The sequence below is a fragment of the Opisthocomus hoazin genome, chromosome Z (genome assembly GCF_030867145.1).
Source record: "Opisthocomus hoazin isolate bOpiHoa1 chromosome Z, bOpiHoa1.hap1, whole genome shotgun sequence".
Classification (NCBI taxonomy): Eukaryota; Metazoa; Chordata; class Aves; order Opisthocomiformes; family Opisthocomidae; genus Opisthocomus; species Opisthocomus hoazin.
Genome location: NC_134454.1, coordinates 65,040,074 through 65,051,369, shown reverse-complemented (window position 1 = coordinate 65,051,369; position 11,296 = coordinate 65,040,074). Strand labels below are relative to the sequence as shown.

At 49.8% G+C, this 11,296-nt stretch overlaps 1 protein-coding gene across 1 annotated transcript in view; it reads left to right on the top strand.

The window, feature by feature from the left end:
- Positions 1 to 5,126: 5,126 nt before the first annotated feature.
- Positions 5,127 to 11,296, top strand: part of SERINC5 (serine incorporator 5) — a 44,189-nt gene continuing 38,019 nt past the window's right edge. The window contains exon 1 of the mRNA XM_075447173.1: positions 5,127 to 5,204. Within this exon, the coding sequence (XP_075303288.1) occupies positions 5,178 to 5,204 (27 nt within the window). The 5' untranslated portion in view covers positions 5,127 to 5,177. The remainder of the gene's footprint in view (positions 5,205 to 11,296) is intronic.

Below are 11,296 nucleotides of genomic sequence, written 5' to 3'. Positions count from 1 at the left end.
TTTTTCTTGCTACTTGAAACTGACCCATATGTTCAGGAACTTCCTCTGGCTTTCTCACATCAGCATCGGGAGGAGGTCAACAGTGCAGAAAGACAGTGCCACCGTGGTTTTTATATATGATGGTAGACACCGATTTTAACCCATCAGACTTAACTGCAGGAGTTGAAATGCCGATTCAGAGCTGGATGAGTTTTGCCTGCCACTAGAGGCGGTGTCTGACAGGGAAATCAGGGGGATGAGGCAACAGCTGGCTGATGTTCACCTAAGGCTTGTCGATGTTGGAGAACTGGGCTGTCTCTCAGCACGCAGCTCGAGCCTGCTGAACTTCGTATTCTTGTAGAACTTCTTCTTGTAGAACTTGTTGAACGAGACCCCCTACAGTGACCTTACCTAGTAACTCAGGGGCTTGCAGCCTTCCTTTCTTCCACCTGCCCCTCTGTAACTCCAGTGAGACTCAAGCCAGCACCAGACTCCCTGGCGCTGGCAGGCTGCCCGAGCGTCAGAAATGTGTAAAGGTGCTGGGAAACGCTGCTGTCTTCTCCTAGCACAACGTTTCCTTAGCGGCATTGCCCGGGTTAAACGTCCATCTCCGTTATTTGTAAGGTAAAGGTATTAGCCGTGATTAAGGAACCTGAGACATCGTATAATAAAATCTTGATTTAGGAGTGAAAAGCTGCACTGCATACAGTTGCTGAGAAGTCATAAAGAGTGACACTTACAATTGGGAGTACATGGCATTGAGTTAAAAAGGGTCAACAAAGAGCGTGCAAATGCAGCACCTGGCGAGTTTAGTGCAAAGCTGTGTAACATCACTCTTCTGTACTTTGGTTACAAAAATTAACCTACTCAGAAAGGTTTAGCTGGTGCATTTCCTTAATGGGCAATGCAGACTTTAATCCACTTTGAACTAATATTGGAGTGAAGAACTAAGCAACCAGTCTGTTAAACTATCATTCTCAAAGTAAAAGGGTTTTTTTAAGCAAATCTGCAGGGAAATACCAGCCTTCTGGTTTTTTAATACTAAAATCTTCAAATGTTGTGAAATGCTTTCTTTCAAGTCAAAAACTGATTTAAAACATTTCATTTGGTTGGAATCTAACCAAATTTGACTATTTAAGTGCATGGATTATTTTTTTTCCTTTGGAATTTTTTTTTAAACTACTACCAACTAGAAAAGATTAGTGGGAATTACAGAACACTAACAAAGATTCAGTGGAAGATCCCACTATTTGGCGTTACACCCAACCCAATACTCTGGAAGGGCCGGTTACATGTGGGTGTCTGGCCCCACACGCACTGGCAGTCTCTGTCACCTCTGCCACCAGCGCCATCTCGGAGGTGTACGCATACGCGCCGGTCGCTCTCACAGTGTGCTGGCAGGTCATTCAGTGCTCTCTTTGCTGTTAGAGTTGCTCTGGGTGCCTCCCTGCACCTCCACAGACGATTCTGAAGGTGATCATCTGATTATAGCAGTAACAAATACTACAGTATATAGGTCCCAAGCCAACGGGTGCTTTTCTGAGGGCTGCTCCTGGGAGATGTAGTCCCCTGCCACTGGAGAGGCTGGCAACAGCTTGAAAGCTTAGATCCTAAAAGCTAAAACATCAAAAGACGACACAGAAGTTACTTTTTTTTAAGCTGAGTAGCAACTGGAGAGTCGAGTAAGGTGTAGCTGCCCAGAACTCCATGCTGAAAGAGTAACTGGTGACTCGGTGCTCTTGGCAAATACTGGCATGGGCCGTGCCCTGCTTTGAGCCAAGTATTAAAACACCTCTGAGATGCTTCAGCTGGTAATGGTGCACCTTTGTGTCCAAGAGGGCTATTTCCACTTGCTTTTTGTCAGGTCTGTGGCTGGGCTATACAGTGCTGTGGCAGCTGGTCCTGGCACGATTCCTGGGTACGCTGGCTATTCCAGCAAACATCACAGCAGTTAGGTCAATAGCTTGTGCAAGAGGTTCAGTTCGGATCTGAGTGGTGGTTTCCAGAACATGTGCACGCACGTGCACAGACACTTCCTCTCCTTCCCGTAACCCCATTTTTGACTGATGTCTAATTGCTATGCTCAAGCCAAATGTACGTTTACCTAAAAAGCCATTTTACATGTTTTGTGTTTTAACAGGCATATAAAGTCTAAGTTTACACTATAAAAACAAACTAATTTTATGTAAGCAGCCACCACGATGTGTATCAATCTGGTTTTGTTTTCTTCCTGATTGCGTTTACATTTGGAAAGATTTTCTGTATTTCATTCCACCTGAAAAACAGCCAAATGGTAGATTTCTCCTTCGCATTGGGTGCAGACTCTTTGTGCTCTTCTCTTTGCCGGTTGGCACAAACCAACATTTTTCAACTACTGAAAAATCCTGAAAACGTAGAACAGTGAAAGCATCGTTCCAGGTTGCAGCTTCATTTCAGAAGCTATGAACAAAACAGCACAATTCCTAATATTCTTACCCTAACGCACACTGATGTGGTTCATACGATGCGAGTAGTGAGGAAGCGCAGAGTCCTGGAGAATTGCTGGTAAGTTGTGATTTCCCTGTACTATGCCAAAAAAGCTTTCTGCTTCCCCACTGCAACATCTTTCGAGTTCTCTATAGTGGCAGCAATGCTGCATTCTCCTCACGGTGATGGGGGACAGTGAGAGGCTCCGCTTCTGTTACAATAACCTGTGCAGAAGTGAGTTGGAATGAGTAGAGGGGACGGATGTAAAGCTGCAACACCTGCAAGCGAAGCCGCAGTTGGGATCCAAGGTTAGTAGTGCCTTTCCTGGTGAGCGGAGCAAAGCTGATGTGCCACGGAAGGTCGGCGGTGCGTACGAGATGGGGCTGGAGACCTTGCCGGCAGAGTGTTGTAGGCTGCTGGAAGGGAAGGCGGGTCGAAGTGACGTGGGGCTTCTGGGGCTGTGGGATCTGCTACTCTGCTCCACAGGCGTGCACGATGAGCGAGGAAAGTGGCTTGCTCCCAGGGCGCAGCTGGCGGCATACCACAGTTTTTTCTGGGAAGTGCCACGTGGTTGGAACTCCTCACCAAATGCTTTCCTGTGTTCCTCGCTCCCCAGCCCGAGCTGAGACCAGCGTTTTAAGTCCATTCCTGGGTAGTCCTTCGCTGTCTTACTTACCATGGGGCCACTTCTTTGACCCTATTCTGACAGACTCATTAGATCTCTTTAAATCTATGTGTATAAAATGTATAAAATTCCTTATACGAAGCAAGGCCAAAGCATCTTGCCTTTCTTTACTGATGCTGTGGATTCCCCGTCACTTAAAAGCTCTAAATCAGAATTAGCTTCTCTTCAAGTAGGCACCCTTTACCCTGCCGAAAGGAACAGTTTGAGGCAGGAATTACTGGCTGAAGATTTCTGGCCAGTAAATCAGATTAGGGAAACATAACAGCCTTGTCTGATTTCAGAATATGTATTTGATGGGTAAGCCTTATTCTGAACGCATGGATAGTTTCAGAGTGACAGTTCTTTTCATGCAGTAACATCTGCTCGTTGCTTTGCTGTTGGCCTGCTTCCTGCTTGCCAGCAACACAGCAGGGAAGTTCAAGCTTTTCTGGTGACAAAACTTTTTCTTAAAAAGCCAAGGCGCACATCCCAGGGGTCTGCGGTCCTCTAACTGATTGGAAAGTCCATTACAGAACTCTGCAGTTATCTTCAGTGCAGAGGCTGGATTTGTGTCAGTGATAACGGTGCTGTCATTAACAGACCTGCATTAACGGTGTTCCCCACCCGTGCTGTCGCAGATGTGCTGACGTGGGGTACAGCCACCCGTACTCCTCCGCCACACCCATACGTTACCGTCACCAATCTCTCTTTGCAAGACAGTTTCGCTTTCACACTGAACCTCAGATTCTCCTTCACGTTTTCAATTGGTTTTGCAGACGTGGAAATTAAGCAAAGCCTGACCAGTCAGCGTCTCGTGATTGTGTAAGAAGTCTGGCACAGAAACAGAAGGCAAATGCAGTTTTGCCAAGTTCTTTCTTACTATGCTGTGCTGCTCACGTTCTTGTGTCTTAACCGCACACTTCAAGAACCTGCCTACATTTATGAAGTTAAAAACACCAGTGGTTTTCCTTTGCCTGTTTGCCGGCCACGCTGCTTTCTGGTCTGTGTGTGCTGAGACTCCAATCCCCAGTACTGACTTGAGGAATCCTCGCCTGAGGCTGGGGCTTCTGCTGCTCCTTCAGAGCAACATTCAGCTCTGAATTCAGCTTCTGTTGCTCCTTCAGAGCAACATTGCTTCAGAGCAATGGTGGGGAATGCCACCGATTCACTGCTGCTTCAGAGCAGGAGCGTCAGCCGCGTCGGTGGGGTCCTCGGGGGTGCTCGCAAGCTGCTGTCCTTTGCAGCTAAATAACCATCTGGTTGACAGAGTTAATCTCACCACAGTGGTAAACACGTCTCTCGCCGAGTAGATGCAGGTACTAGAGCACCATTAAAAGCCAAGCCCAGGTGTGCTTTTCTGAAGTGCACCTTCCCAGCGACTCCGCTCTCCCCGGCCCCCAGCGTGATGCCAGGCGATGTGACGCCTGCTCGCCCAGACGAGGGCAGAGCCGGGCCTTCCGCGCAGCACCTCCCGAGGCACACGCCCCGCGGGCCTTGCTGGCAGCCCTAGCGACGTTGTCCGCGCCGGACCGCGCTTTCACGGCTGTTGGTCGCTCCTCTAAAGCCAGGGCGTCCCGGGACTGCGAGAAAAGCGCCAAACAGCTACTTTAAAAACGCTGCGGCGCACGGCCACGGGGCCACCGCGCAGAGAGGGCGAGGGAGTCTTCCCGCAGGGACCCGCAACGGCAGGGACAGCGGCGGGGGAGACCGAGGAATCCTCCGCTCCCGGGAAGGGCAGGGCAGGGCAGGGCAGGGCAGGGCAGGACCTTTTAAGACTCTGAGGTAAGAGCGCGCCTGGCCCAGCGAACTGGCTAAAGCGCAGGCCGCGGTCGCCGGGCACCGCCCGCCGCGCCCCAGCCGCCGCCAACCCCAGGACGCACGCCCCGGCGCGGCGCGCTCCCCGCGGTCCTCCCGGCCCCGCCGCGCAGGCTGACGACAGCGGAAGGCGGGCGGCGGGGCCGGGCCGAGGGCGTGGCGGCCGGGCGGCCCCCGCCCGCTGCCCGGCCCGGCCCTGCCCGCTCCCGCAGGAGGCAGGCGGCCCGGCAGATCGGCCCGCCGCGCCGCCGGCATGTCCGCGCCCCGCTGCGCCGGCCAGGTACGGGGCTGGGGGTTCCCCCGGGGCAGCCGTCCTCCCCGGGGCGGCGAACGCGTTACAGCGGGAGCGGCGCTTGGCGGGGCGGAGGGCGGCTTGTGGGGAGGCTCGGGGAGTGCAGGCGCTGGCGGAGGAGGCGAGCGACGGGGCGGGTGCGGGACCCGGCCCGAGGGGCGAGGAGCCGGTGCTCCGCGTACGCCCGTTGCCTTGGCCGGGCCCGTTCCGCCGAGCGGGAGGAGGGTGGCCGCAAGGCCCCTTCCGGGTCGCCCCTTCGGCTGCGGTCGGGGGGGGGGCTGCCGCTGCTGCCGGCTGTCCCTCCAGCCTGGCGTTGAACCGCGCCTCCCTCGGGCACTCTCTGTCGTGCTTCGTTCTCCCAAATCTCAGTTTCTGCGACGGAGACCCGTTACTGCTTGTCCCTTCTGCGGCAGACCGCACAGTGAGCTTGTTCCTCCCGTTTTACCTATCTGAACACCTTGCGGTCCCGGTTCCGCCGACATTTCTTCACTGGCCACTCTGCCCACCCTCGGTGTCTGGTTGTTCTCTGTTCTTCTGCGTGTGAACCACCCGGGGAAAAAATCCCAGGTCTTTCCTGAAGGCTGAAACCCCGGGCTAGGCTTGGTCTTTGCTGCGGCTCTTCCAGTCGCCGGCGGGCCGCAGAGCGTGCCTCCACGCGCCCTGCCCGGCCGGACAGCCCTGCCCGGTCGTGGTGGGGGACAGCCGTAACGGCGAGGTCGGCTGCTTCCCTGGAAGCAGGGGGTCTGCCCGGCTGCTGCTTCGCCTGCCGTTTTGGCAGCGTGTGAGGCGGCTTTTGGAGCGTCCTGACAGCGTGCTGCTGGTAGGCGTTGTTACTGTCGCCGTTCGTGGCTGTTTGCGTTTTCGTTACGTTTTTTTGTGATGATGCTCCTGGAGAAGTAACTTAGTGCCAAGAGGATGGAACCATTGCTGAGACTCGCGTGGTGAACGGCACGGCGTTAGTATGACCAGACTTTGAGACGTTCTCAAAGCTGCTGCTCCTACCCCTCATAGTAATATCTGATGGTAATGTGTTTTATTGACACTGGTGTGCCACTTTGGAGTCTGTAGACAAACTGAACTCCTTAGTGAAGTTGGAGCCGAAGCAAAAGCCCTAAAGTGGATGCAGTCGTAGCACCAAAATTATGCAATGCCCTGGGGAGATGTATTCTGCTGGCTCAAGCTCTATTTTTGATGTAAGTCTTATCTGTGCTAAATGTGGCGTGTTGCTGCAGTTACACCAGCACACTCGGTGCGGATAACCTTTTTACAGGCTAAGATGATAAATGGCGTGAACCACCTTTCAATAGCGTGCAGCATAGTTTTTTTAAAAGGAGAAACAGTCTTTGCCTTCATGACTTGATTTATTCCAACGTTGAAGAGGGAATGTTTGTTTAACATGATTAACACACAAGAAAAACAAAAAGGATAAAAGTTCTTCTTTCTCTCTCAACCCATCTTCCTCAGGCATTTTATGGGTGCTGGTAATCAAGCTGGAAGATTGAGAAGGAATTGGGCCTCCCCTTAAATGTTGCCCCGAAGATGAATTTAACCCTGTCTCCAGAAACAGAGATGATGTGCTTGAGGAAAGATGGAGCTTCATACAAGCCCTGAAGAACAACACTCATGTTGGGTCCCTCCTTTTTTCCCTAAAATACACTAGTTTAATGGGTTTGAGTTCCCATGGGGTGGGGTTTTTTTGTACGAAGTAGTTTTGCCCTGTATATATCTTATATCTACCTCTGTGTATTTGCTTTTCTAGAACTGAGAGCTTTGGTATTGTCCCTCAGAGCTGTGAAAATGCCGTTATCGTGTGTGGATGTCTGTAGCTGATAACAAAGTTTAGTTGTGAGTTAACATCACTTTACTATCCGTTTTTTCTCCACTCGTAATACTAGCAGATTTTCCTGGTGTGAAGTAGACAATGAGTGATCAGTACTTTTGGTTTTGGGTCAAACCATGCTGAACGTCCAGTTGATGCTGCCAGTCGGAACAAATGCATTCGAGTTTCACAGCCCAGGTTCCTATTGTTAAAGCGTACAGGGGCAAGCTGCCAGGCATCAGTGTACTTTGGTTATGCTGATTTTGCACTCAAAAATTATTTAAAATAATCTTAATTGACATTACCATGACTTGTATCCTTGCCAAGTAGACCCTGGGAACTTTCTTTAAAGGCACTTGGCCATTTATAAACACTAATTCCTGCAGCTGGTTTTTATCGGGCGATGTACAACCTTGTTTTGAAGAGAATTGCGATTTTTGGGTTTCTGAGCTCTAATAAGCTTTCTAAATGTTTCTTCTTTTGCTAGTGTTCCATTGGTAGACCTATTTTGAGAATACAGTGAGAATACAGTTTGGCTTGGGCTGCCACAAAGCTTTTGATTACATAAACCCATCTGCTTAAATTGACAGGAAACAGGATTTTACATTTGGCTTTTCTTCAGAAGTTATTCTCAAGAGAATAAAGTTGAGATCATGGTTAAGAAAAGCAGCTGTTGCGGAAAATCTTTATTACAATGAATATGTTTTTTCCAGAGTTAAATAAATGTAATTTAGATAGTTAACATTAGTTTTCGGGGGGCAGTATATTGTAGCTGCGTTGTTCAAGAAGATGGATTTTTCAGTTAGAATTGGTAGTTACTAAAGCTTACAAAGCTATTTTTGTAGGTCTGTTAAATCTTGAGTGCTTTATTTAATGCTGTTCTGCACTTAGAAATCATATCATGTAGTAAACGCAGTAAGATGTGCTGCAAGTTAGAGTATCAGCTTTTCAATTTTATACCCAGACTTCTAATTCTGAGGGCCTTTAAAAACACAAAACAAAACAAACACAGCTTTATTTGTAAGATTGGCCTCGGCCAGTCTTATGGCTTCTGGGGCTCATGGCTTCTGGGGCAAGGGAAGGAAGCCCCCTGTGCGCTCCAGGGCTGCCTGCCTTCCCGGCACTGCCTGTTTGCATCTGCAGGTTGAGAAAGGGCTTGCAGTCCTGTCCTCCTGGTCTCCTCTCTTTGTTACACGGTGAAAAGGGTGGCTCTGTCATCCTTGTCTGGGTTTTTGTGTCCTGTGAGGACACTGGGGCACTGCTGGGGCATGCGCCTGCTGTGATGCGCTGCAGCACGATGGGGTGGTGTTGGCGGCGTTCCTGGCTCCGCTCCTCGTGGTGCTCCCCAAAACACATCTCTGCTTCTTCAGGTGGTCTTCCTGGATGAGGAGGGTTTGGTTTGTCATGTTTAATCTGAACCAGTCAGTTAAAAAAAGAGAAATTTAGCTGTGGGTTTTACCCCCTTCTCACGGCTGCCTTTCCACAGCCCTGCTTTTAATCGTGATTGAAAATGAAACTAGCTGTATGCGGTCTCAGGTGGAGTATCGTAGTGTGCTCCACTTACAGTTAGGAAAAACAGACTGAGGAAGGACTTTTTCCTTCCCTGTTTGTGGAAACATTGAGTTTTTGTTTTAAACAAATGGTTGCCTGAACAACTGAATTAGCAAAGCCTGGTTTTCTGCAGCTTTGTCCATTGAGGTTGGTATCTTAAGTTGATTCCCTTACTAATAAATACTGAACTTGTGTTGGAGCCTTTTCCTTACTCAGGGTTGAGAGATCATTTTTCTCTGCTAAACCTTTTTCCTATTTTCAAGGACGTTGTAAGAATGTAATATCTTTGAGGCCCCCATCTGCCAGCCGTAGCTGGATAAGATTTGCTGCTGGATTCAAAAGTGATCAGAAGGGGAGAGAAAAGTGACCAAAACACACTGAGATCCTGTAAGTGCTGCATCATTTGACACTTGCATGGCTGGGTTGGAACCTTTCCCTGGCACTGTGTAACAGGCAGAAGATACTCTTTCTCATTCCAGGCAGAAGATACTGTTTCTCATTCCTTGCTTAATTTTTCATTGCTGCCTGATTTTTTTTTTAGTCTTTTCCTCTCACATCCCACAAGTTGGTTGCATTGTGCATTTAAAGAAACAGCTTAAACACAGCTCTACAGCTGTGGAGTGAAGGCAGTGTAAGAGCAGGGCCTTCACTTTTAAGGATGAGGGAATACTTTTCTGCAGAAGGCTGTAAATCCTACTGCTGCTTTTGTTTTAATTTTTGAAGTGTAGGTATTCCAGAGTATGTTTTTTTCCTGTTACCGAGACTGCCATTAGAATAGACGCACTCGCGGTTGTGGGTACAAGACATACTTGTTTCAGAGGAGCAATTGAATGAAAGCCTGAGTTGTGGCTACAGTACAAGCTGAAGGCTTCCTCTGGAGCTGGTGCATGCTGTCATCCTAAACACATGCTGAGGCTGGATGGCGTTCTCAGCTTAGCCAAGTGAAGACACGTGGACCGTAGGTTGCTTCCAAGGCCCTGCTCATATCAGAGTTAATGGCGCTTTCATTTCTTTCTTAACTGCGTGGCCTCTGATATGTTTCGACATGTTAGAAGCCCAGTCTTCCAGATTTTTAGGGTGTGATCGACCATTCTGACAACTGAATCTGACCTGCTGCATTGTTCAGGTCACCCAAGAGATTAACTTCAACATCAGTGTGTACTATGGCATGAGACACAGGGACCGAGCCAGTCGGAGCTGTGGGGACTGCAGCGTTTGCCCATGACAGCCTGTGGGGAGGAGGTGGCTCCATGCTTGTTTTGAAGCGACTCCTGACACACCTAGCAATCTCACCGTCGTTTTAATTAGTGGTAACTTCGCTGGGACTAATGAGTGCACTTTAGTGAGTGGAACTTCCAGCCATTAGAGGTGGTGTATGCTGAAGTATTTAAACATATAAAGTGTTCATAGTCTGAAGATGGAAAGTTTTACACTTCTTTCTGCCTGGTAGGACTGATGCAAAATGTGTCGACCCGTCATCTCTCACACTGAGTTTTAACAGGGACCATTCTTACCGTTTTCTGAAGAGACCTATCTCATGTGTTTTTTTCCCCATGGCTTCTTATGTTATAGTCGCTTGCACAACAGTGGTTCAGGAATACTATTCAAGATACTTCTTCAGTAGTCATTGTATTTAAAAATGCTCATCAAGAAGTGTTATGGGTTTGCATGACAAGGTTGTGGTAGTGGGGGGGCTATAGGGGTGGCCTCTGTGATAAGCTGCAAGAAGCTTCCCCTATGTTTGATAAAGCCTGTGCTAACTGGCTCTAATACGGTCCCACCGCTGGCCAAGGCCAAGCCAATCAGCGACGGTGATAACGTAATTAAGAAAGGGAAGAAAAAAAACTCTGGGTGAGACGGCAGTTAGAGAGAGGAGTGAGACGATGGGAGAGAAACAACCCTGCAGACGCCAAGGTCAGTGCAGAAGGAGGGGGAGGAGGTGTCTGAAGTGTCGGAGCAGAGACCCTTCCCTTGCAACTCGTGATGAAGACCATGGTGAGGCAGGCTGTCCCCCTGCAGCCCATGGAGGTCCACAGTGGAGCAGATCTCCACGTGCAGCCCGTGGAAGGGACCCCACGCCGGAGCAGGTGGATGCCTGAAGGAAGCTGTGACCTCGTGGGGAGCCCGCGCTGGAGCAGGTTTGCTGGCAGGGCTTGTGACCCTGTGGGGGACCCACGCTGGAGCAGCCTGTTCCTGATGGACTGTACCCCATGGGAGGGACCTGCGCTGGGGCAGTTTGTGAAGAGCTGCAGCCTGTGGGAAGGACTCACATTGAAGAACTTTGTGGAGAACTGTCTTCCATAAGAGACACCTCGCACTGCAGCAGGGGCAGAGTGTGAGGAGTCCTCCCCCTGAGGGATAAGGAGCGGCAGAGACAACATGTGATGAACTGACCGCAACCCCCATTCCCTGTCCACCTACACCGCTCAGGGGAAGGAGGGAGAGAAATGGGAGTGAAGCTGAGCCGGGGAAGAAGGGAGGGGTGGGGGGAAGGTGTTTTAAGATCTGGATTTATTTTCTTATTATCCTGCTCTGATTTGATTGGTGATGAATTAAACTCCCTTTTCTCCCCAAGTTCAGTCTGTTTTGTCCGTGACAGTAATTGGTGAGTGAACTCTCCCCGTCCTTATCTCGACCCTCGAGCCTTTCATCATTTTTCATCTGCCCTGTCCATCTGAGGAACGGGAGTGATAGAGCAGTTTTGGTGGGC